Below are 27,994 nucleotides of genomic sequence, written 5' to 3' on the forward strand. Positions count from 1 at the left end.
TTGCTACAAAATGTAGCGATTTTTCTCATTTGTTGTGTGTTGTGAAACAATGTTAACCAAATAGCCCATTTGCTGGAACAGTTACTAAACTACAGAACTTCTTTAGCACACATGCAAGCCTGGGGCTTTACATCAGCGGCCACTGTATGTAACACGGAGCACTGTGCTACACCCTGGCCTCTGTGCATTTCATACAACAGCTAACGTTTGTTATGCAAGATCACTTCTGCTTGATGTTTCTCAGATTTGATCTAAAGGACACATTTGGTATTATTACAATGTTTATTACCTCTTGCCCAAACAGACACAGTTCTCAGGTTTTTGGAATAGTATCAACTTCTACAACATAAAGAGACCAGATTTAAGTATTTTAAGGTACTTTTATTTAATAAATAACTTCAGTAATAGCACTGTAAAAAGTGAACATCTGTTAAAATAAAAAGGCACTTAAAACAAGAATATGACTATGATGCAGTTTGAATGGTCAAAGGCAAATATACATGGCACATGTCAAGAATGATGTGTGACTTGTCACATGACAAACTATGCAATCTTAGCTACAGGGTAAAGGCAAATTTACAGCTAAGACTGCTCAAAAAAAAAAAACCCAAGGAAAAAAAAAAGCTTGTGTTGATACAAAAATATTACAAAAAGAATCGCAACCAAATACGTTAAAAAGATTAGAAGGGTGACAAAGCACCAGGCTTGAAACCAAGGAAACATTACAGAATAAAGACACAGTATGATGTAAGGCCCTTATGTATTTTGAGGATGTCTTGGTAAGGTATTTCATTACACTGCCACCCAGGGCTTGAATTTACAAATTAAAACTAAGCAAGTTACCAGTCAGCAACTTTTTCAGTAATGGCACATGTTTTAAAGCTATTTTTTCCTTCTTAATATTCTTCTCAAACCCTTTCATTTTAACCATACCCTGGCAATAAGGAACTTAAAAATTAAAAATAAGTATGCACACACTTTTCAGTCTTTTACACTGCTCACTTCCAACTTACTCAACTTACCATATACTTAATCATATGTCTAGCAAGTAGAAGATCAGTTAACCACCAGCTCCATGCTACATGAGTTTAATTATATCTGCAAACTCAAGCCCTGATTTCCCTGTAAAGCTAAAAAGTTTAATACTAAATGGCTAGGCAGAGCCCTCATGCTGATTGCTTTAACCATTTCCCTCCCAGTCATGCCACAGCAGTATCGCACCCTGCAGAAGACCTAGATTCACAGCACAGGATTGGAAAAGGTCAAAAAGGCACCATGTGACCTTAGCTGACTAGGCTACACAGTCTCAAGTTTTTTTTGTCAGACGTCTGGCACTGATTACTTTTATTTGCAAAAAAAATAAAAATAAAAAATTACATATGGTACATTTTCAAAACCTGCACAGGAAAACAAACCTACATGTAATGAATTAGTAAAATCACTGCAGTTTGCCCTAAATCTATCTTACTGTGACTACAAAAAATTGCTACGCTGCATACAGTGTTGTGAAGTTATACAAGCAGTTGTTCATTTTCCCTCATATTTAGGATTGACCACAGTTGTCACTGCACTCTTGTAAATAGGATTTTCACCCTAGAAAAAGAAAAATATTTACATTAACATTTTAAAGAGATGAAAAAAGCACTGTGTTCACAAGAAGTGTAAAAATTAGCCTAAGAAATTATCCATTAATGTTTTGTTTGTACACACAAACAGCTTAAATCAAACTAGTTTTCCCTCTAGCAACTTGAACAAAGGCATGCTCAGCTAATAAAGCAAAAGGTTAGGGCACGATCCTGTCCAGTTTACACCACAGATTTCCTTCAAAGCATATGAAACTCATATGGTAATCCCAGGGCTCAGCCATCAACTCGGGGGTCTGCGGCCCATGGTATTTTTTAAAGAACAGGACTGTAAAAAACATTGTTTGAAATCATGACTGACCACAGACCACATTCTGCTATAATAAACATTTAAATAGCTTATCTTGCATTATAATTTAATTCTAGAAACAAAGTGGAAAGGCTTATACTATTTTGATAATACACATTCAATATTTATATTGAACATTCAGTGCTTGTCATTCTCATTTTATTCCTGCAGGTCTCCCCAACTTGCAAAATGTGTAGTTAAAACTAAGAAACTTCAGCACTGGTGCAAATGTTGCAACACAAACATTATTTCTACTGACACAAGAAATGGCTACAGAACAATCACTTACACCTCTCTTGTTGAGATTTGAAAACATCTAAATTAAGCTTACTGTAAGCTTCCTTTGTTTCTAGGTTTCCTTTTATCTCAGTAAATCTTACTCCATTTATGGCATCCTTGCACACCTAAGATGAACGGCTTGAACTCAAAATGAATAGATAAATCTTACTAGGAGAAAGGGCTACCTCTAGGCTAGGACTCTACCGATACAGCCTGGATCAGCAGTGCTGTGCTCTTATCACAACCTGATCTTCAACCTAAATAGATGTTGTTTACCAGTATATGAAACTCTTCTGTGCATACACGAATAATTCCTGAGGAAATTCAGTACAGTGCAGATGTCAGCCTGAGTGCAGTTCTGGCCAGAATCATATCTGGCCTTCATCAGCAGTAAGGGAATCTCTCTCCCCTTGAAGATCCCTCTAGTCTGAGATGGCCTATATAACCATATTAATTCAATTCTATTCTATTAAATTACACAGCATTTAAAATATTTCAGGTTAAAAAAACCTTTTCCTACAGTCAATTGAAGGAAATACTCCCGTAGACACACAAACACCAGGTGTGTCTGTTTTTTCAGGGTCATAAACCTGGAAAAACAACTGGGAATACCACAGGATGTGCCAAAAGGTGACAAGGCAAGCAAGAAACCAACTTGGTGTGAAATTTTCATATCACAATTCCTGGGATGTTTGTTGCCTTCTACTTGCAAGACCTGGTATGGGGCAAGTAACTGGCTTACCCCACCAACAGTAGCTGCTGCTAAGGAAGACCATTTAGCTGGTGTACCGCCTTTCTGTCATGGTTCCTTTCACAGAAAAAGGCTGATTCTCCTTGAAGCCCGCTTCTCTACATGGAAAGAGCAACGAGGCACATCCAAGCCCGCCTAGACCTGAAAGAATCCAGCCTAGTCTCTCAAGCCCAGCCAGAACACGGATTGCTGGACCATGGAAGTCAAGGTTCCCTGCTCACTCTTCTCAATATCTAACTCAACATCATCTGGTTTGAGGTGAAGGAAGAACTAGGTGTCCAGTGCTGGCTATACTTCACAAATACATAGTAACAGCAAAAGACCTTTCTATCAGTTCCCAGGCAAACGCTGCCTTCATTAAAAGTATATCAGCTACTAATTTGGAAAGGGATGCTGAGTTAAGTTTTTTTGCTTGTTTGGTTTGTTTGTTTGGGTTTTTTTTAAATCATGGAAATAGTGTTGTGGCTAGTTCTCACCAGACAAATTAATCAATGCAAAATTACATACACCCCCCCCCTTTTTAATAAAAAGCTTTGCAATAGTAAGATGTAAATTAAACTGGAAGAACATCCAGGGATGAGAGATTTAATCTGTAACTGAAGTATCTCATTATGCGTCAACGTTCTTGGCAATGTACATTGTGTGTTTCCTCAATGACTTTTAATGGAGAATTCTTAAAAATATAAATATAAATCAGTAAAGTTTATGATGCAGAGAAAGTCTGTAAGCTTAATAGGCTGTATCATATGCAGACTGGAAGGTATTGCACAGCTTTTCAGTGGCAAGGCATTATGTAATATTTGTTATACTGTGCTTTTAACCTTCAACATTTTACAAAAGAGACTACCCCCAGTACATACAGGGAGGTATATGTTTACATTTTCTTGTTTGTAAAAGATACCTTCTTTCAGGCAGTGTAGGAGTTGGTCTAAAGGTTAGGACTAAAACTTGGAAATTTGCAGGGTGCTGCTCATACAATTAATTTGAACTTGGAATCAGGTTTAAAATGCAATTTGCATAATAAGATTGTAAATTTTTTACTATAATGCTTTTTCAAGAGAAATCAGAATTTGAAATTTACATGCTCTTTATTTAGCATAAGCCCTATTTACAAAGAAACCAAAACGCTGTACTCTTTTCCCCTGTACTTGCACTTTATGTTCTCAAGAACTCTCAGAAGCACACAGTAGGATTTAGGTCACTGAATAAGGCACTTAACAAGGTGTCTCCCCATGTCAGTTGAGTGCCTCAGTCGTCAACACACAGAGAACTATTCAGCTTAACCCGACCTTACGTTCGACCAGCTAAATGGCTCTTGAGGCTCTACTGCCTATAACTGCAACACAGGCACCCAATGGATTTGCAATTCCCTCCCTGCTATCTTCTGTTAGACAGGCAGCAACACAGCCCTGGCCTTTCCAGCCATACTCAATCACTGTGTCTCAGCCCTGGGTTGGCAAGGTTTTCTACAGATAGCTTACCATTAAAACTAACATGAAAGTAGTAAATAAATGTCCACTAGTTCAAACACGACTCTCACCTCCCTTAGGGCCCCTCACAGCTGGCACATGGTATGAACTTTCAGAGATTAGCAGCATTCCAGATTTTTAACTGGCCACTAAAACATGGTATTCCAAACTTGCTGTCTTAGACAAATACTACTGTTTTTTAAATAAACCCGTTTTCTTTATGCCACTGCAGAGGATACACTGGTTTAAGCATGCAAAGTTAGGGAAAACACGTTTGCCACATGCCCCCTATAAATGAAAACACCATGCACACTTAAACCAAAATAAAAGTCAAACAATAACTACATACAAGATGAAGTGAAATACATTAAAATTAAGATGGAGGTATTTTTAAAAAGTAACCTTCAGCAGAGAGTAACGAGCTATGTTCTTGCAACACTGTTAGTTTTCAACTAGACTGGGCTGTTCAGAGGGTAACAGTTCAGTCTAGTGTTGCATAAAGATGAACCTATTATATAGGATGTTTGATTAACCTTTGTATTCCTTTTTTCCCCATGGACTTAAATAGTCACTTAAACTACCTTTACAGTGGGTTTAAGTCCTAAGTCACTGCAAGAAACTGCACACTAGAATTTTTAAACTCATCCATATACATTGTTCAAGAGCTGGTTTTTACTATTTTCAGCTCTCATCAATATCCATCATTATTTTACAGTAATATAAAATGAGTCATCTGTCAACCCATAAATACAGCAGTTGCATCAGAGGATGAAGCAAAGGCCAAAGTTAAGGGCAACACAGACAACAGAGGGCATCATCTACCATGACTGGAAGACTAGAGGAAAGCAGCTAGCCTGCTGTTAAGTAAATACTCTTTTAATGGCTCAAATCTGAACTAGACAGGCAGTGAAGACAGTAAGGCCCGACAGCGGTGAAAGGATACTAAGACAGTAGCTATACTGCAGGCCAAGAACAACTTGAACTTGGTTCAACCTAGCTGGCTTGAGCATCAACTGCACAGATATTGTGGTGACAAGTCATTCACATCACCACAGACCAGGACTGGTAAAGTATTCGGGCACCTGGTCCACGACAAGCTTCGTGGTGCTGCAGTTTACTCACTGCAGTAACCAAGCCCACGTGTGTGTATGACTGTTGTGGAAGAGGGGGAAGGGTCGCACAAACTGTACGCAGTTAATTTTACTGTATACGTATATACCCAGAGGGAACCTACTGCAGTGTAATTTTCTCGTAATGGGATTTCAGATGACTTTCTTGCCTTGACAAGACAACTTTCTTCACCTAAATGAAAGGTTACTTCAACAATCTAAAAACCCCAGAAAAATCCTAGTTATAGGAGAAAGGAGGATTTTCTTCTTTTACTTCCTGTGGGTCACCTATTCTGTCGATACTGATCTTGTCTTTTTCAGCGGCCAATAAAACTAAACCCAGCTCCCTTTCTCCCCAAAGTTCTGATATTTCTATGAATATCAAAAATGATAAAGACGTGTTTAAAAAACCCACACTCTTTCATACGTCTGATCTTTGTGGTGAGTGAAACAAGGCGGCAGAATTCAATCCCTCCATTTACGCAAGAGGAAAGCTTTCTGCAAGAAGTATATTTTGAGGAGAAATGGCAGCACTAAAGACATTAGATCCTGAAAGAGTAATGGGGCAGAGAACGAGAGCAGAGAATGGAAGTTACACACCATATGGTTTGTTAGATGCTTGTCCTGCATGCAACAGAGAGTACACAATTAAGTGAATAGCAGAAGAGAAGGTAAGAGAGACTTAACCAGATGGATTATGTGAAACGTTAGAAAGGAACAAGAACTCCATTTCCTCCCCAGAATAATCAACTCTGAGAAGAAAAATGGAAAGGAGTTGAATGTGGTCGGTGTGGCAAGCAAAATGAAGATTTTTTACAATCAATTTCGAACACACTGGAAAGTGAAATGACTGCAAAGAGAAGAGGAAAGTATATTTCATCAAGGAAGGGCTCAGAATGCTAGACAAAGTATTTGGAATTGTTGTCACCATGAGGACAGATAAGAGCTTAAATACTCTTAATTCCTGCTTTCTCCCCTCATTTTTCCTTTACTAAATCTTTTGAATGCAACGCTGAAAAAGGGAGACAGCAGACAGAATAAAATTAGAGATAACAGATTCTTCCCTTCCCCTGGCACCTGCAAAAAAGCCCTTGGATATGTGAAAGGATGTGCTGCCTTCCCGACTTCTTCCTTCCCCTCCCTCTAATCTGATGTCTGTACTTCTCACCTCCCAACATTCTTGTGACATCCATTCCCCATCTAATCCTCCCTTTCTCATTCCTTCCCCAGAAGCTGGACAGCCCAGGGAAGGAGATGAACACCTAAAGCATTCAAGAAAGTGCAATCTTAAAGTCTACAGAACATCTCTCTCCATCATTTCTGGTTTACTGACTTGCTCTTCTGAATACTGCCGTTTCTCCTTGCTTGTTGGGTGTGAAGAGAACTGAAGTCAGCATTTCCAAACAGAAATGAGGTGTTCAGGCAGAGTTTAAGAGGGACTAAGAAACTGGGGGAAAATGCATCTAGAGGGGACAAGAACATTTCCTCCTCTCATATTAATGTTTTTTTTTTTTCCATGGAGACCCCCAAGCTGGCTGGGCTACATGGACTGTGATATTGCCAGTTTCAGCAGAAATACAGATGGAAAAAATAAGATGCATATTTAATTATAAAATCAATAGAGTATATGCATTTCATGCCTTAAATACAGGGTAGTTCTATACTAGGTTAATAAGCCAAAGCAGTTAAAAAAAAAATAAAAATCTGTAAGGCTACTCTGAATGTTCCCAGAGTTATTCTAATAAAAACAGTGGTATTTATAGACCGGGATATCTGAGGAATAGCTAAACTAGCTTTGCAAACATCAACTTCAAGCAAACTGACTCCTGATTCAAGGAAATAGAAGACAAACCCTCCTCTGAACTCTGTGTCTCTCCACAATCCAAAGAGCTTCTTCAATCCTAACAGTTATTCTATTATATATCCACACATTTATCCGGGGGAAAAAAAATATAATTCACTTGTAGAATAGTTTAAGCCAGTACTGGTGGTATTAGTAAGTAAGCAATCTTGCTGTCAAAACAAGTTAAAAATTTTCAAGCTGCATTCTTTAAAACCCCAGAATCAAAGCAGCAGTAGATAAACTAAGCAAGACTCAAACTGTGATTAACTGACTGACACACAGTGAGTTTGAAGTGACATGCAAAGGAAAAAAAAAAGGAAGAAAATGAAAGAAGATACAAACTGAGGCTTAGAGACCAGCTTTACGTCCATAGTTTGGATTCTTGAAATTGTTAATAGGGCTCTTGTATATTGGATTTTCTTGCTGAAGTAAAAGAAATGGTCAATGTCGAATAATTCAACAGGAAAAAAAGAAAAGTAATATTCTCAACTATCACTGAAAAAAATCATGCTCTATATAAAGAAAAGTGTTAGTAATTATTTTTCTAGCATAGAATTAATTAATTTTCTTAAATAAAAACAAAAGACTTCCTAGGAGATTTTTTTAAAGTATTCCCTTATCAAGCATATGTGGGTGTTGACTTCTACAGAACTGTAGCGAAGGGTTTTTGATTAGCAGGTTCCTAAAATTTCCCAGAGGCAATTTTCCGACCCTATAGCCTATGTAAGCCTATAGAACATAGGCTTGTTTTTCTTGCATACTTTTCTGTTGACAAGGGGCTGGGAAGATTTCAACAAACCAGTACCAGCCACGATTTTGTGACCAGTTATTGAAATCTCCCAACCAAACCTGTATGAGTATTCACAAGATCTCTTTCATAAGCATAAAATTTTCTTCTTCATTTTATGCAAAAGTGACTCTCATCTTCTAATAAACATTTTAATATTATGTTGTAAAGTGTGGTAGAACTGCAAAGCTGAACTATTCTGTCACCATCACATTTTTATTTCTACTGAAGTTATTACTCGCTTTTCTAACCCAAGAAGTACTTCTCAAAGAGTGTTGCGTTTTTTTGTTGTGGTTTGGGGTTTTTTTTGTTTGTTTTGTTTTGGTTTTTTTGCTAGTGGTAACACATAACATGTTTTAAAGTCAGCTTAAAATAACGATATTTCTGTTCCTCCATAGGCCAAAAGGCAGGGATAATTCTGAAACATTTAAGGCACGTGAACAAAAATCTTCTATTCTTCCTCAACTACTGTAGCTTTTAGATAGATAAAAGCCTCTTGACTTACCGTATCCCACTTGGCATTCATCTTCTCCTTTTCAAATTTAGCAAATTCTCTTCTGTCATGAATGATCATTAGTAGTTTCCAAATCAATAATAATGCAAGTCCAATAAGAACAATTCCAGCAACCACACCAGCTACAATGGGAATGATGTCAGGGCCACTGGGGCATTCTAGGGAACAAAGCGAGGGAAGCATGATTTTACAAAATGGTAAAGGTAATGCATAACCAGATGCTTTTGAAATTTTATTTTGTACTGAAGTGAGTATTTTGAATATCAGAGATATTCCAATACTATTTTCCTTTCAAACAATGGAAGTTTTGGAATGAGTACATCCTGTAACATTCTAACTTATTTTTATCCTTCTAATTTGTGTTTAGTCTTAGCAATAGAACAATTCATGTTCTGATGATAAAGTCTACACATTGCTAACCCCTTAAGCTATTCAGTAGCTTAAGAGTATTCAAGTAAAATAACTAGCAATTGTATTTTAAACATGAAAAAGCGCCAAGTCAAAGGTGGCGCTGGAGGGATAAACCAGCTAGAGTACAAATGCAGATTAGCAAAACAGTCCCCACATAGTCTGTCAACAGTGTTACAGAAAAAGGGTGTTCCTCATTTTACCTCAGATGGCTGTTATTGTTAGTAGCTAATATATAGAGATAAGTAATAACTTCGCTTCTGAGACAGATTTTTTTAGGATATCTCCTCATCTTGGAAATTGATCTCTGCTGAAATAAGATTTTTAAAAAAGGCACATCTTTGGATAAAAATATCATGTGCTTTCAAAATAAGTGAATTATGTGTTTGAAAAGAGTAATACAGATGCAAAGTGATTTAAGGTGACTGACATAGAAATAATAATCCTCCAAAATAAAACCCAGCTCTTCTATTAATATGAAATTCTCAATAATCACAAACTGAATGAGGGCTTTTGCAGAGCTCAATGCACAGACTGAAGAAATCAGAAACAAATGCAACTTCTGTGCTGTCAATAGGAACACTGCTTCCCCCCAAACTGCAGACTCCTAATCTTGGTAGCTGCCTCTGCAGGAGTGGGGGCAGTGGGAAGGGACATGACAGGAATTCCTTGGGAACTAGCAAGGAACAAGTGTCTGCTCCACCGAATACAGCTCTACTGAACAAAGCTTGTTCCTTCAGCACTTGCTTGGCACAAAATTAAGGTGCCTTCCAGTGCATGAAGGCTTGATTCAGCTCTTAACTAAGGCAACAGAAATCTATCCATGAAGAAAAGGTCAGACCCCTGAAGTGTAGGGTATCTGTTGACTTGTCCTAAAAGAAGACAGGGCTCAAGGTCCTCCTCTATACGTTGGACTACATTTTTAGAGCATTTAAAACATTCTGAATTGAAGTGGCATTTATTTCTAAAAGCCACTAGCCACTGACCTGTATTAAGTGACGATCACCCAAATGATCAATTCTGAAAATTCCTTGAGTACAATACAGCACTAAACCTTTCAACACACAAGTAAGGTGTGTATTTTGTATCAGGCTTATAAAAATCAGGAGACCACACACTGCTAATGTACAAAACCAGAATTTTTGCACTGTTAGATGCTACATCTCATGATTCAAACTAACAATACTCTTGGTGAATAAATGGTAAATTACTGATCGAGCTATAGAATTGTTCTCTCTTTTTTGTGTCAGAAGATTGAACAAAATCAAGAACAGTTGACTATTAAGGATTAACTAAGCAAAAGGCTTTTCTGATCTATTCTTGAAGGTACCTCAATGAAGTAAAAGCAAAGGCTCCCAGCATGAAATAATTTAAGCAGTTTGCAGCACAGTACACAATTTTGTGCTGGTTTTTTTTTTGTGTAAGACTGGTCCCATATTATTAAGAAAAGAAAAAGAAAAAAAGCAACAAAACCTCACAGACACCATTGTTTCTCACCTGTAGCACAAGCCCAATCAAAAATAATAATCAAAATTTAGATATCTAGGACTTGCTACAGGACAGGTAAAACAAGCCTGCAAAGTGTCCAAGTCGAAACATGAAATGCTTTAACAAATACACATCTCTGATTGACTTTGTTTTTGAAAAACAAAACCTGTTTCTGTCAGCCTAAAGGTTTCAAAAAACTAGGTCTAGAGAGACTTAGGTTTTTCTAAGGCTGCTCAAGTTCCAGACATCCACAACTCTCACTTAGGGAATAAAGTACCTATTTCCAAATGCATCTAACCCACAAATCAACCAGAGCTACTGTGTAGTACACAACAACTGCATGAATTAACAACAAAGACAAAGGGAGAGTAGGCAACATCACGTTCATACCTGGGGTCTCTACCACGTGGACATTGGCTTCACCATTTGAGTTGACAGAATATGTGAAGTAGAACCAGCAGTCATCAACGTCCTTCTCTTTGCAATGAGACAATGGATCGGGCTGTCCGGGCTGTGGTAACTTGTCTCGACTTTCTACCCGCGTCATGTTGAAATGCATACATTCCTGAGAACATGTTTCCTTCTTTTCCCCCTTATCGAAAGCTCTGCATTGAACGCAATCCCTGTGGAAGTACAAATCAGAAGCAATGCTTTTTAACATGTTCATGAAAGAGTTCTAGCATTTAATCTAAAGAAACGTAAAGGAGAAAGTGTCAGAGAAAAACCCAAGAAAACCAGCCCTTTTGCCATATAAGAGCCAGGAAAAAATAAAGCAAGACACTGCTTTTTACCAGCCAGAACTTTTACATAACTTGTGATCAACAAAAGCCCCCTTTAATAAATTCCTCTTTCCCTGGATGACCCACAAGCTTCAAGGACAGGAAAAAAAAATTACCTAAATCTCTAAAAGGGAATAAGGCTAAAACTTTTTCAACACCTCCACCTGGAAATCGAATACTCTCAGAGAAGGCAGTGTAGGAAACAGAGTATTCACAGTGAAACAGTATCTGAGAGACAGACAGGTTAAAAAGAACAAACTGAGTGACAAGCTTTACAGCAGGATATCACTCCGAATAACTAATTGAAAAAAGCGGACTGAGCAGGATTTTTATACTAAAAAGACTGCTGAGAGAAAACCTTAAAGTCAGCTGCACAAAGCCAGGAATCATCCCAGCCACTAATCATAAACTTATTTCAAAGCTTCTGTGCAGAAAATGCTTGGTTTCTAAAAACCCGGATTTCCAAAGGCAGGGATGCAAATTTCACTGGCCCACACAGATCTAGGTTTAGTTTTCGACGGTCTGGACAGTCTGACTTTTTCAGTAGTATTTCAGAATAAAAGTTTTAAGCAAAAAGCTTAGCTGAAGTTTTAACTATTCTGGAAATTGCACAGTATACGTATACTTTTGATACATTAATTTCAAAAGATCAAGATGATGGAACTTTACAGCCTGTCACATTATAGACTTATGTTCCCTCCAACTCTGCAGAAGGTTGGCTGTTGATAATCATACATGAAACAGGGGAAAGCTGTAACGTGCCCAAGTCAATCTGAATGGTTAAAACTGATTTAACATAATGTACACATTTCTATGCCTAACAAAAAATGGCAGGCAAAGAATTTAGAGAAATAATTAGCATACCTGGAAGCAATCAAAATACTGTATTAATAATGTTTTGTTTGTAATTATTGAGTATCACCCAACAACTTTTACTGTCTAAAGGGATGATACGACATGATGCCCCTACATTTCAGGGTAGAATAAAGCACAGTATCAAAAGCCTTGTTCTGCACATGTAAATATCACAAACTCGAATGCATAGAAGCTGGAACTTGGTTTTCTAGGTACTTACTTGTGCTCTGCACAGACACCGAGACAAGTCTGACACATTTCACATGTAGGGCCTTGGAATTTGGGATCTGTACAATTACAGGTGCCACATTCGCAGGTTCCTCTTCCATTGCAAATCTGGCCATTAGATGCCATACATGGAAAAGTATCCAAAGAACAATCGCATGCGCTGCCAGTGAAGTTGGGGAAACACTCACACACTCTGCATTTGCAGATACCGTTTCCTGTGCATTGAAAAGATATTTCAGTGAAATGAAGTCTAATATAAAAACATAAAATTTATAACAGTAAGAAATAAATGTTCACTACCTCAGGATAGATACACAGAAAAGAAAACCCTGGTGGAGAGATAATGAAGACAGTAATGAATTAAGAGCTACAAAATAAATTTTAGCTCCTTGAAAAACCTACTTACAGGCATTTCTTCCCTTTTCCCATTCTCCTACACTTGGATTTCTTTTAATAAACAAAATAAGATGACTAGGGAAAGCTGACTGAGAATAGTATAATATGATGGCCATATCTCCTGGGTGGAGAGCATTACAGCACTGCTTCAGTTCACAATTTTATATGTATATAGATGCACTGATCACTCCTGTCTTTCTATCTATCACTATGCAAATTTATAAAGCAAGACCTAAAAAGATGAGGAATGCACTAACTTAGACTTCACAAAACAGAAAAGATGAAACACCTTTGGCTCCTTAGAATACCACCATTGAACTGCTGTACTTCTGATCTCACCCATCAAACAAACTTTATGCTCCTTACACAGGAAGTAAGATACCTGTATCTCCAGAAGGCTGATTTGGATGAAATGGAAAGATCTTTGGCTACACCCCTCCTTCTCCATTGAGAACAAAATGTTTAAATCAATACTTATCTGTCACCATATATTTTGGAACACCACCACTACTGCTCCTATCCTTTGTGGAGCTGGTGAGCAATAGTGTATTCTGAGCAAATCAGACAGATGAGGTATTTTCATAATTCAGTTAAAGCTTAGTGGCTTCTCTGTTTTATTTTTGTATCACAGTCAAAACTGAGGTAGTAGTTACACTCCTACCAGGTACTTCAATGTGCAAAGCAGCCTAGGGAAGTTATAGGACAAAAATGCATGCAGCAAAATAATTTAGACACTGGCTGCTGGAGGATTTTCTAAATTGCTTTTGATTTCAGGAATTAACTGCCATCAGAATCTTGTTTCAAGCACTTAAGGTGTTCTTCTGGATCTTGCATGTTTTGATCTTCACTTACCTTTCAGAATAGTCTCAAGATAGCATCTCACTGGTATCTTGTCAAGCACCGAGTCAAGCACTCAGTATTACAAGTAAGCTGAGGTCATTATCTCTTTTTATTGACGCAGTGGTTACACTGAGCCAGGATAACATTATAATCTCAGGCCAGTTGTCTCAGCAATCTTTACTATAATACCTGAGGGTAATTCTGTAATAAACAGCAGAAGTCAAGTTCACTTTACATCCTTCTTGAAGCTGATCCAAGGAAGGTGAAATGTGTATTAACACACTACATGTTCATGATCAAGAGAGCTGTTTTATTAATAGACATTTTCAATCACTAAATCTGTGCATATTTTCATCTCTTTTATCAAGTAGCTATGGTCTTTAAGCTAAGTATCACTACTCTACACGGTAGAGTTGACAGACTTGTAAACTGCTGGCCAGTTTTGCCTGCAAACTCTGAAGTAGTTTCTCACCTCCACAAATCAAACCATTTGATCGATCACAGTTGAAGTTATCACATTCACAATATTTGCCAGAATACACTTCATTGGTGTTTTCTCTTTTCTTGCATACACATTGTCCACAAATGCATTCTCCATTGTTACTGCATATTTCTGTACTGTTCTCTCTCCTGCAGTAAGCATCCATATCCTCACTATTTACTTCATCTGTACTACATTCACATAGTCTTCCAATACGTCCTTCATTACATCTGCAAGGTAAAAACACAACTGAAAATGTAAACTTAATTAAAAGTCACACAATAAGACAACTGCAAAAATAGCACAAAGAACAGGAATAAAAGTGACTACTCTCTCAAGGAATATTCCAAGTTAAACTTCGAATGAGATTTCCAGCTGACACCTACCTACATAGACATTCTTGAAGCCGCTGGAGCAAACTAGACTAAGTTGCTTCTATGATGATTACTTGTTCCAGGTGAGAAACTGTGTCACGACCTCTAACTAAATTGCCACATAACCACTATTAATTCCTTTCTCTCAGGTGACAGAGCAACAATTATTTTTAAGTGACAGTTCACTGTAGCTGCTGTCATCTTTCAATGAAAAGATTTCCCCTGAACAGCAATTAGGCAGGGGAGTAGATGATCTTCAGAGCTGCTGAGCACCAGCAAATTCAGCCGAGATCTTTGGGGATCAGCACTTCTCATTATCAAGGCTAAAGTATCAACGAGCAAACGGAGGTTGTTCTTGTTCCCAGCAGTGATTGACAAACTGCTTGCTGTGGGCATCCAGAGACCACAGTTCAGCCAGGAAGCTGCTACTGCTGCAAGAGCAAAAGGCTGTTCTTACCTACTGCTCTGTTCTCCCCCACATGAAACCATGGGGACACTAGTGACAGCGATACCAAGTTTAGGAAGTCTTTCTGCACAAAGATGGGAAAATCCGTTCTCCTTACTTGAAGGGAGCATCAAAAACTGACTGCAAAATGGAGCAATGGACCATAAATACTGGATACAAAGTAGCTTATTCCTCAACTAACAGAACACTAAGCAGTTAGGGGGCCATACCTCAGTCTTTCAAACACCCTGTTAACTACCACCAACAACTTCACCAGGCAGATGTTAGTCCATCCTACACCAGAAGTCCTAAAAGTGAAGTCAGTATCTTTCGCTTTATTTTTAATAAGTCACATACTAAACCATGTGGAATGAGAATTTTACATTTTATTTCAGTTATAGTTCACTGAGCAGGCACCAGTAGTGTTTTCCAAAGTCCTGGATCTTGTTTTCCTGGAGAAGACTGTAATTCCATTCTGCTCTTACCATTCTCATCTCAAGGATTTCCAAAAGGAAACAGTTTTCATTTTTGCTGTAGGTTTCTTGGGGGGGGGGGAAGGCTTAAACCTTGACTTCCTAGGTTGATCTTCAACCAGTCTCCAGTGAAGGATTTTACTCTGCTTTCATTGTGTGTAATTCCAGAAAATCCTTTTTACTTAATGATTTACTTAAATCATTTTACTTAATTTTCAAATGTGTAATAAGGAATACATGTGTTATCTAATCCCAGTGATGGGCAATAATGGACTTTTCAAAGGTGTAAGTATACAAAAAAATTATATATATTCTGAAAGATTTGTAGATGCATGCAGTTAGAAGAAACATTGTAACAAGACCCCAAAAGGTTAGAAATAAAGCAGGAAGAAGAGACTGGGATGTCATCCAAAATAAAAAGTGGTTCTTTTATGACTTTTTACTCTTTCCTGCTATGAAACAATTGGTGCCAATCTGGGTAGGAGCTCCTACCAAAAAACTAGGAAGCCTGTGAATTTCTCAAAATCAACAGACCTCACATTAGAAGGATATATGTAATTAGATTAGTATGAATTCTTGCAAAACCATCACAAAGTAATCCCATTCATTTTGTTCCACAAATCCATAATTTTGCCATGTTACACGCACCTCAGAATTAAATAAAGAAACAGAAAAGGCAGTAAGACCCATACCCTTTAAAGTACTGACTCAAGGCCAAATTTGAATTCTGACTTTTACAATGCTGCCAATCTAATGATCAATAGTGTGAATTGCAGCATAGCGATTATTTTCAGAGATAAGGCAGTATGTCAAAATATCCTAAAAGAAATAGGTCAGTAACAGTAATTCTTGTTCTTTCACTAAAAAAATTAGTAAAATCAAATAAACCCTAATTAAGGAAACAAAGGTCTTGCTCATATTTCTCTTTTGCAAAAATAAACAAAATGTCTATTTATTTACCTGCATGCACCACATTCAAATGTTCCATTTCCTTCGTGGCAGGCTGGACTGTTAGGTTCTCCTTCACTTTGACACTGACATTCACAGATGAACTGGAGATTAATTTCCACTTCTTCAGTGAATCCCAGTGGTTTGATTTTAATTGTTTCATTTTGTCCTTTCTTTGGACATTCATTAGCTGTTACATTAATCTCAAATTTAACCTGCGAAGAAAAATAAATGGAGTGCCACATTACTAAAAGGAGTTTTGTCTGTACTATTTAAAAACAAAAATACTGAGTGTTGGACATTTTAAATGGATTTTATACTTTAGTAGCAGCACATATACTGTAAGTTACCTCATCTCCAATTGAAATGTTAGAACATTTCCTTCCATCTTCTTGTGTGTCATTCACTCCATTCTTGCAGAAAGACTTATAACTGATTGTCACTCCTTTTGGTAGCTTACTGTTTTCCAGGATAACCTCTGAAGAAAGGGACTAAAACAATAGTTATTCGCTAACTTCAAGTTGAGTTGCAAAAGCATTTTGCTGAAGACATTATACAACTATGCACAGTCTAAGTGCCAGTCCCATGGGCGCACTGGAATTATGTAAGTTCCAACATGCCGAGAAACACCAGCCCAGGGCTGCCCATAGCCATGCCGAGGTGACCCCTTCTCATGGCTGAACCCGATCATGCAGGGTCAGGGCAGGTCTCTACGGACCTTGGAGGCACTTGTTTGCCCCAGGTACTCCAAAGGAGAAATGGTGCTCATTTACACAACACAGCTATGAAGAAAATATTCTGGGGCCAAACCCAGGAGGTCCCTGAGGTTGATGCAGACATTTTCTTTGGGGTCTAGAGGTTGCATAATAGCCCTTTTCTCTTCCACATGGGAGGAAGGCAAGAACTGAAGATGCTGAAGAAACAGTGGGGTTTTTGTTTGTGGGTTTTATTTTTTAAAAGGGAAAACATGTATGATAACTTTTTCTTTGTAGTTTTAAGTGGCTTTAAGAGTACATCTTTCTAGTCATCTAATCTCTTATTGATGTAGTGTCTATATGTCTAGTGTGGTTTTACTGCAATGGTGGTATATTAATAGTTTAGTGCACTAACTTCCTATTTTGTAGAAAAAAACATAAAATTTACCTTGGAGCATCTGCCTGAAAAATTCATAGTAACTTACACGCAGGAAAAATAAACAAAACCCAAATAAAATCCGAACTTACATTGTATGCATCAATGATCAGCTGAATTACATTGCTGGAGTTTGAAGACAATGTTCCCACTGCTGATTTTGGTATCAGATTTTTCAATTCCTTTCAGTATTTACAAAAGTAAAAAGAAAATTACAGTCTTACTAACAACAAAGTATAATTTGTACCATAAATATCTATATGGTGATATAATGCTTTAGTGGATTAACTAGGTCAAGGTCAAGTACTTCAAAAAACAAGGCTGAAGTGTTGCCAGTGATCTTCACTACTTTAGAGGTTGTACACAGCACTACTAGTATAAACAAACACCCAGCGTTTTCTTTTCCTCTGCATTTTCATGTCAAATTTGGTAATAGAATACTAAGACCTCTTCTTGTACAAGTTGACCACATACAATATATCTTCAAGATCTTACAGAAGAAGCACCACACTTCTAGTGCATTATAGATGAGCAGATAAAAGATGATTCCCAATGAAAAAGAAAAAAACTTACAAATTGAATATAGCTAAAAAAAGAAAAAATACCTTGTTAGGTTAAAATGAGGAAAATTATGCATCTCCTTTACACAGTCATTTCCTATTTCACAATCACACCCAACAGTTCAGTTAATTTTAAACATCAGGAATATAAATAGACCACAAAGGACAAAATACGCTCTTTCATAAGTGTGTCTCTTGATTCAGTGTCCACACCCCCCTCAGCTATTTTGCTGTAAAAACGTTCATAAAAAGTAGCACTGCAAATATGTTCTCCGCTCACTCCCACCTATAAAGAGGGGCAAGGAGGAGGGGCACTTTCTCCTCAGAAATTACACATGCACTCAGTATCAATTTGAACAAGTAAAAAAGGCTTAATAATAAAAACATGAATAGCAAAATATTACTTCCACGATCACTTACTTCCATACTTGTTTTAATTTCAAATCAAGCAACTTTAATGACTTGAGAGCAAATCTGAGTCAGTCTTTGTGTTAGAGGGAAAAAAGTACAGTGACCTGACCAGAAATGTGTTATTTATCTTTACCTTATAAACCGCCTGAAACTCTTCAGTAACAGCAAAGATTGTCTGAATGTTGTTCTCACTAAGCTTCTGTACCAGATGAGCAATAGAGGGATAATCCTATAAAAAACAAGCACAAAATGCAATTCAAATTTGGGACACATGCTAGAAAACAGTCAGAAAGACTTTGACATCATAAATACAAATCACATTTAGAAACATAGGTAAGACTTCTAACTAGCCGGCTTGTGCCACCATTCTAAACCAAAACAACCCCTGAAAACAAACACACATTGAAAAGATTCCATATATGCCCCACGAAGGTAGGTGTTTTTTCCACAATAACATTATCATATTCCCTGCCATTTAAAGTCTCCAGGTTAAAACCCTGATCTCAATGTTCTCAGAAAATTACCTTTGGTAGTTTTCCGTAACAGTTATCTCAGTGAAAACCATTACCTTTTGCACTGGTTCATAAAGAAAAGATGAAATAAAACTGAATTAATTTTAGGATTTTATTGAACAATACTTACTTAACTTTAGGAATATATGACCACATAAAATTTGTAAAGCTTGTTGTGTTTACCCCATCTAGTAAATGTTTTTCTTTTCACTTTTTGTCTGATCTACCTATCAATAAACCATGAAGTCAATGTTGTTAAGCATACTTTTATCATAAACTCTGCATCATAAGATTTCAAGCAGTCTTAAAAAAAAAAAATTACAAGGAGCTCTCTATTTTACATTATTTTTTACAGTAGTAAAATACTTCTGAAGACAAAGACTATCAAATGATAAAATAATGGGACAGAGCCACCACAGTTTGCCAGTGGACATGCAGCATTATTAATTATTAGAAAGGTTAAAATCCAACAAGACAAATTATAGCGTGAAAGTTGCCATTTCTTGAAATTTTCCAATCAAGACTGGACTAATTCTTGTGCATTTGCTTTAGTTAAGCTAAAGTCACTTCATGTAATACAGAGGCAAATGGGTAAAGTTGAAAAGATATAGCAGTCAAACTATACCAGATGACCTAATGAGATTTTTGAGCTTAAGCATCATGAAATATTAATTTCCCTAGAAGATGATGTAAAGACTTACGTAATAGTGGCTCATTGTGTACATATTATTTTCCAGATGACATTTCCCATCATTTGGTAAAACAATTCCACCAAGTTTACCGTCTCCTGCAAAGTGAAATCCAGCATCCGTGGAAAACACTAATAGTCTTGTAACGTTTCTCCAGCCAATTTGTTCCTTGGGAAACAAACAAATGGATTTTTGGTATTTTGCACAGATTTATTTTATAGCACTGGGGAGCAACGCTTGAGAGAGAAATGCATGAAAAGACAGACTTAGGAGAAGCCATACTGCATAAGTGTCATCCCGGAAATCACATAATTCACTCAAACCTTAAAAGCACTTGCATTTAATTAAATATCTGCTCTAAAACATCTGCTACAGGTTTTTCACCAAATGCAAGAAACATTCTTTTTGAGATATACTTTGGTCTGTTCAGTTCTTACTAGAGTATCTGAAGAGCGATAGGGTTTTAGAAATCAGGCATGTCAGTCCAGCTCTTTAATGCCAAGCCCACTTCTATGTCACTACCACGCAGCCTGAGCACAGCGGACAACATTAGTGTGTAGAGCACTGCTGCGATCTTGAATTGGAAGACTGTGGCTTGCCCAGCATTAGGTTCTGAAGAATCATCAGGCTTTACCAATCTAGTCCAGATTTGTACCCAGCATAGTGCTTGCCAGAGGAGTGCCCTTTTTCACTGTCCTGTGAGCATTCTGACCCACAACTGCAGGGCCTAATTCTGTAACCTACCTTTTCCTATTTTTTTCTAAACTCTTCCATCAAGTTGAAGCCCTAGTTAATTTGAGAGAAGACCATGTAAAAGTGTCATATAAATACCAGTTACCACTGTATTGGGTTTGCATGGCAAGGTTGTGGTACAGGGGAGGTTACAGGGGTGGCTTCTGTGAGAAGCTGCTGGAAGCTTCCCCTATGTCCAACAGAGCCAACGCCAGCCAGCTCCAAGACGGACCTGCTGCTGGCCAAGGCTGAGCCCATCAGCGACGGTGGTAGCACCTCTGGGAAAACAGACTTAAGAATGGAAAAAAAAGTTGCTGCGGCACAGAAACTGCAGCTGGGAGAGAGGAGTGGGAGAAACAACCCTGCAGAGACACCAAGGTCAGTGAAGAAGGAGGGGGAGGAGGTGCTCCAGGTGCCGGAGCAGAGATTCCCCTGCAGCCCGTGGGGAAGACCATGGTGAGGCAGGCTGTCCCCCTGCAGCCCATGGAGGTCCATGGTAGAGCAGATCTCCACCTGGAGCCCGTGGAGGACCCCACGCCGGAGCAGGTGGATGCCCAAAGGAGGCTGTGACCCCATGGGAAGCCTGCGCTGGAGGACTGTCTCCTGTGGGACGGACCCCACGCTGGAGCAGGGGAAGAGTGATGAGTCCTCCCCCTGAGGAGGAAGGAGCGACAGACACAACGTGTGATGAACTGACCACAACTCCTATTCCCTGTCCCCCTGTGCCATTGAAGGGGAGGAGGTAGAGAATTCAGGAGTAAAGTTAAGCCTGGGAAGAACGGGGCGGGGGGAGGGGGTGTGAACAGAAGGTGTTTTAAGATTTGGTTTTATTTCTCATTATCCTATTCTGATTTGATTGGTAATAAATTAAACTAGTTTCCTCAAGTCAAGTCTGCTTTGCCTGTGACGGTAATTGTTGAATGATCTCTCCCTCTCCCTGTCTTTATCTCAACCCATGAGGCTTTCATTATATTTTCTCTCCCTTGTCCAGGTGAGGAGGGGAGTGATAGAGTGGCTTTGGGGGGCAGCTGGCATCCAGCCAGGGTCAACCCACCACAACCACCAAAAATAAAAAGCAACAAAAAAAACCCCAGAAGGCCTATGATTAACATTGCACTTTTAAAATAAGACTCCAGATTGTTTCAGAAAGTCCTGACTCCATTGATCAACAGCAAAAATAATACGGTTAACAAAGCAATAAACTTGGATATCACTTTTTTGGGAGTCCCTGTTGTACAGGTGCATAGAATGGTCTGTCAGACTTCAGAAACATCAAAGAATGATGCAGTGATCTAGATCAGGTCTTCAAAAATAAACAAAATTCATGTTTCCATTTACTTCTGTCTGAGAAGCTAGTAGAAGTTACAATTTACCAAACTGTTCTGAAACAACAACTACAAAAAGCATATGAACTTTCAAATAATTTGAAAATAGTTGCTTACTTGGGATTTCATACACTTCTGAGCAGAATTTGATTCTTCTTTTACAGCAAACTTTAAAAACTTTGTCTTTGGAATGCATCTATCTGCTGTGAACATGATCTCTAATCAGCACTTTCACATTTCCCAGTTTCATTCACTCACTAGAGGTCTCTACAAAGGGCAAATGCATGTATCCATGCAGTCTGCCTAGTCTATCTTGTCTTGCTAGCATGAGATGATATGTTCAAACATCAGCCACCATAAAACACTGAGGCTATATTCAAACATTTTCATCTAATAGAGCAGTAAAGAAAACTAATACACACTTACCCCACAAACTGCAACCTGCATTATCGCATCAAATCCGCCTTCAGGAGAATCTAAATTCCCAGAAATGTGCTGTTTACCTACAAGTTCATTGAATTTATTTCCTTCACTGGTAAGGCTGAGCACATTTTTATAGCTAAATGGACTTGTACAGTTCTGGTCACCTGTACAAGGATTTCTGAGTTTGGCTGGTGTTGTACTTATATATGGCATCACAGTTTTCTCCACAAAAGAGCCAAAGCCTAAGACAGAACAATAAAAACCCTGTAAGTTGAAGGATGGAAGTCTCTTATTTATATTATGACACAACAGAATGCAAATGCATTATAGCTAAACTGACGTCAGAAATAGCTCTCATCTCTGTTTACGGTCCACTTTCTCCACCAACACCAAGTACTCTTATGTTCCTCAACAGGTTCTATGCATTAGAATATCTACCATAATACTGCTAATTTAAAAAAAATTACTCTTCATACATAATCATGTGAAAAACATCAGGAAGGAAACTTGACCTTCTCAATTTTTTTATTTTTTTTTTTAGAATAGTTAAATCTTTCTTACCAATTCGAAAGTCTGAAGTTATTTTTTCCATTTCTAACATCAGAGCCGTTCCGAGACTTTTCACATTCTCTAAATCATCTTTCATAGAATAGGAGAGGTCCATAAGATAATAAAGGTCAATGGGGTAGTCTTCAGCTCTCTTAAATTTTAATGAAACTGTTTGGGGTTCCCCTGTTTCAGAGAGTGAACAACAAATAGAAACCATTAAAAGTTCCACAGCTGCACTGGCAAGAAAAATGCCATTTTAAGGAAAGGCTTTGAAACACTGATGGAGATTTTGAACTAGACACGAGTAATTTTTTTTTTCCTGTTAATTGAAATGCTTAACATCAAATTATGATGAAAAAATTTTCAAGAAGTATTTCTTTCAAATATCCAACTTCGTATTTCCAAGGTATTTTATCTCTCCATAGAAAATACTAGCCTGCCAAAAATCAAGCCTCTCTTAGTTGCTGCTATTTCAAATCTTCATACTTGCAATAATTTTAACAAGGTTCCTATAAGATCTTATAGCACAAATTTTCAATATTTATTTGCATCCAAGATGACTCCAAAAATTCTCAGGGTTTAGTTTAAAAAACCCACATTATTTAAATATGCTTGTAACAGAAAAATCAGTTCTGGATGGAACATTTCAAGTTACTTTGCATCAAATAAAGGCTGAGAGCACAGAAATGGCAGTGAGATAATGGCAAGTTACTATTTGTTGCAATTGTAAGCCCAGACTCTGAGTTCTGCCAACAGAAGCATGTCATCTCACTCTTGATGTTGAAAGACACTGCAGAAGAATTACCGCCCCCCAGAAAATGGAAAAGTATTCTTTTGCCTATTATATATGAAATAAGAAATAGAATAAGTTTTTTCCCCTGCCCCCTCAGTCACTGAAGTTAAATGGTTATATTGATGCTGCTTAAGTCTGCTTAATAATTAGCAAACATTTGCTTAATATGAGCAAAATTAGCAAACTGGGGAAACAAGTAAATGGGCAAAATTAATAGCATATGGATCACACAGCTATGCAGCATGGTTTTCACACACAAAAAAAAGGCAAAAAACCCAACAACCAAAACCTAAAAGCTTTAGATTTTCCTTAGCTACTGTTTAAAAGAGCCTGCAGAGAAAGCAAGTATCCCCCTCTGCAAGCACAGGCCCTCATCAGAAAACTTATGACCAAGAGAAGTGCTTATAAAACAAAGTAATAATCTTTTGAGTAATCAGGTTCTGGTTGCCCAGGTCCCTCATATGTTCTGATGAAGAAAATTCTGTGTCAACAGAGGAACAATAATTTGGTTTGAAGCTGAAAGCATCACATTAGAAATAAATAGAGGCAATACCAAAATTGCAAAATAACTTTCGTTCCTTTCCTTTCCTCTCCTCATCACACTAAGCTTCTTCAGATCGTCTTGCATTTATTAAGGCAATCACCACCAAGCACCTGACCCTGAGTACAGGCTCTTATTCCAGGTAAATACAAGGTTGAATGTGTCTGCAGTACCTAGGAACTCTCCTTATGGACAATCTCCATTATGCTCAAATACTGCATGAGCTACTAGCCCCGTGTCCTGTCCCCTCTCACCCCCCATTTGAATTAAATAAAGTTCTCTTTAGGGGCTAGAAATGGTACACAACTACTTTGTTCTCATTACTGTAGTCCTGTGTCCACATCTTTAGCCTCTGGAAAGTATTCCAAAATCTTGCTGCGTAACTACGAAACCATTCAGTTCAGACATGCAGACTTTAGGCAACAGCAGTATTTCAAGGAAAAGGAAATGCTGTCATAACTTTTCTAAGTTTTTGCTCACTCCTCTGCTTTCATTCTAAGAAGCCACGCTATAGAAAATCAACTACAAAATACTGAAAACAAAACAATTTTACCTTTCTAATATATGTATCGATCCATTCTGTATCTATTTTCTCCTAAGTTCTATTGGGAACAGTGATAACATCTAACCTTTCATAAAAATCAAACAGTATTTGGAGTGTCTAAACACCTGGGGCTGATCTGAATGGTTCTGCTATCATTCAGGTTATATGAACACTAGTAGTTTCTGTAACAAAGCGGTTACACATTCAAAACTAAAATGCAGATGTGGTGGTGACAGAAAAATCACCTAGAATGAAACTGTTCTTACCGACTCTTAGTTTCAGTAGTAGTTTTTGTGGCTGGATCTGTGTAATGGCCTCTGGTTTCAGCTTTTCTGCAGCACCTATCTTACGATTCGTTACTTCTCTATCTTCAAGCACGTGTTTGCTACCTCTGGGATCTTCTATATCATTCACAGGACAGCCTTTACTCTTTAGTGCTGCCAAGTCATCACATCGGGCAGATGTTGGTTCTCCTTCTTGCAAAAAGTCCTAGAAAACACAGGCAAAAGAGTATCAAGTTTACAGCTATCTGCAATCTGTTATACTCTACCCACACTTTTTACAATGACTCTTTTTTTTTTCCAAGTTCAGTATGAAAACACACAGTCCTTAAATATATTAGATTATACTAAATACATCAGTGACTATTATTTAGTCCAGGAGTTTGCATCTACTTATACTCATCTGTGTTTAAGATGTAAGAAAGACGAAATAAAAAAACCAAAGCTCAATGTCACCTCTCATAGAAGCAGGACATCCTTTTAAATCAGCTACTCTAAAAGTGACAGCAGGTGGAAAAAGCTCTTATCTTCATGTAGTGATCAATAACATGAACCTGTTTCTACAGCCTACTTGGCAACTATCCTCCCTTTTAACTTTTTTGGTTTTTTGGAAGGCTTTAATTAAAGATTATGTAAGTGTACCTTGGTACTCCACAACAAAATAATGGCAATATGCTGACAGAGCAGGGGAAAGGCAGACAATTCTTATTTTGGGGAAGTTCAATCCCAAAGTAAGATCCATAAGCAAAACCAATATGCAACTTTGCTCTGAACAACAAATTACCATTACCTCAAACCTAAAAAAAAAAGCTCTAACCTCAAATAAATAAGGTTTCTAAGTGAAACTTACCAATTTTGATCCCCCCCCCCCCAAAATATGCATATAAATATATAGATCTTAAAGCTTGTCAGTTCTTGATGACTAGGACCTACACTGAATCTGACAGCCCAAGGCCAAATTTTAAAGTTAGTCAGTTTAATTAAATGTTTAAAGTTTATAAGCTGGTTTGGGGGACAGTAAGTAGGTACTATATGGAAATAAATACCAAGAAACAGGAAAATTTCTCAGCTTTGTATAACAAACCAAAGAAGAGCTGAAGAAAACATTTTCTTCTGTTTCTAACCTGAAGAGGACACTTCAGCATATACTAGTTAAGTCACACAATTTAAGATTATCTTACCTTTTTTATTTCCTGAATTTAATTTTTAATTACATAAGAAAGCACTCTGTTTCATACTGAAACAAACCACCCACCCACACAAACCAATCTCTTACCCCCCAAGTCTACCAACAATGTAAAACTAAAACTTGAACATCTTTCCTTCATAAAAGAAAACCTTCAATCTCTTTGCCTATTCCACCTATGTCTGTCTAAAATTAACCTCTTACTCCAGTGTCACTGGAAGAATATAATTAAGCATACCCAGACAGATTCCATGCTGGAATGATTTTAAATAACTATGAGACAGCCTGTAGGGTCTGTATACACTTAAGATTAAGAAAAGGAGAAGTAAACACATTGTGAAAAGCAATTATACTCAAATGAGGACATCCAGGAAAATAACAGAATCTGAATTTTTAAGTACAAGTAAGTATCCAATTGAAAAGCTACAGGAAACTATTATTAATGAAAATAGACCTTTCTATACATTTGAAGTATTTACTAAAATTTGAAACCAAGGGAAAAAAGCCAAACCATAAAAGGAATTTTGCAACACTTACCGTTTTTTTACACCAGCCACAGTTTGGTCCTGCTTGTATACATTCACCACATGATTTTGCATTAGCTTTTATGCAGTCGCTTCCACCTAGCAAAGAACACAAACCAGTCACTTCATTTATAAAAACGTGCTAACAACAATAAAATTTTAGTTTGTTTTATTCTGGCTTTGTAAACTTAAGTTCTAACTACAAACAGGTTATTAACATGAGATACGGTTGACATTGCCATTAGCACTGTCTAACAATGACATATTTATCTACATGACTGCTAAGTATATATAGTTTTAAAGCAACATTAAACGACTGCAATGAAAACATGTGACTTACCTTGCTGAGCAAATCCATTCCATATCAAGCAACAGAGGATGCCAGCCCACGTGAGCAATTTTGTCTGAAATACAGAACCAGAAGACCAAATGGTATGATTTATCATAAACAAGCAAAAAACCCACCTAAGTTGCATGAAACTGCAGACATGTAACTGTTTCAGAGGAGACAAGGAACATGGAGCAGACGCAAATCAAATTATCTTAGTTGTACCAGCTGGACAGTTTTGCTCTAATACAACCAACTGTATTTAGAAGACATCAAACAGGGTAGCTTCTTAAATTATTTTTAAATACTCTTATGTGAGGTAAACCAGCAAGCTATGAGGAATGTGGAAACACTGTTCAGTCTGTGGCAGAAGAACCCAAACGTATCTATTAACATAGTATAAAAAAAAATTTATGCTCTGAATGTTATCACAGAGACACTTCTAAATAAAGATACCACAGATACAGAAGACGGAAGTGAGCTTCTCTATTGAAGTCTCTGTTTTAAGATAAACGTCAAAGCACTTTCCAAAATACTTTCCTCAGAATCTTCAAAGGGCATTTTAAAGGCTAACTTTGTACCTTACACTCTGAGCTAGAAATTTCCTCTCACAATATGCAACATAAAGCATCCTTGATATAAACCCAGCCCCTTTTTTCCTCTTTAGACAACAGAGAATTAATGGACACCATCCTTATTAAAGAAAAAAACTCTACCCTTTGTTCAGTGCTATAAATCTTAATGAAAGTCTGGCAGAAAAAAATACATACATACAAACTATATAATCTATATGCTTTATGAGACAAGCTTTGAATGCTTATAAACCACAATTTAGGGTTACTGACTTGTCATGTTCCCTAATTAGTGGCAAGACTTCACTTAGTACTCCAGAGCTAGGATGTCATTCTAAAAATAGGTTTCAAATAGACCATTTTTTCCCAAATTTTCTTCTACTCTAATAGCAGGTAGTCAGCCAGGGTCAGTTGTCATATCTTTGACATTTCGGTACAGTTTTAAATTCCATTTCTCTTTTATTCAGTATACGAATTCTGAGAACTTGGACCAT

General features: G+C 37.5%; 1 protein-coding gene across 1 annotated transcript; it reads right to left on the minus strand.

The window, feature by feature from the left end:
- Positions 1-366: 366 nt before the first annotated feature.
- ITGB1 (integrin, beta 1 (fibronectin receptor, beta polypeptide, antigen CD29 includes MDF2, MSK12)) lies at positions 367-27,994 on the minus strand. The gene is made up of 16 exons (XM_010562971.1): positions 27,938-27,994; positions 26,941-27,004; positions 26,614-26,699; positions 24,876-25,098; positions 22,744-22,914; positions 22,186-22,424; positions 19,715-19,870; positions 18,635-18,730; positions 17,623-17,712; positions 16,750-16,890; positions 16,412-16,614; positions 14,151-14,389; positions 12,435-12,657; positions 10,971-11,203; positions 8,676-8,842; positions 367-1,593 (listed from the first exon to the last, which is right to left on the minus strand). Exons 1-16 carry the CDS (start codon positions 27,992-27,994, stop codon positions 1,528-1,530), a joined length of 2,454 nt encoding a protein of 817 aa, XP_010561273.1. The 3' UTR covers positions 367-1,527.

The sequence above is a fragment of the Haliaeetus leucocephalus genome, unplaced genomic scaffold (assembly GCF_000737465.1).
Source record: "Haliaeetus leucocephalus isolate CR32 unplaced genomic scaffold, Haliaeetus_leucocephalus-4.0 Scaffold0, whole genome shotgun sequence".
Lineage (NCBI taxonomy): Eukaryota > Metazoa > Chordata > Aves > Accipitriformes > Accipitridae > Haliaeetus > Haliaeetus leucocephalus.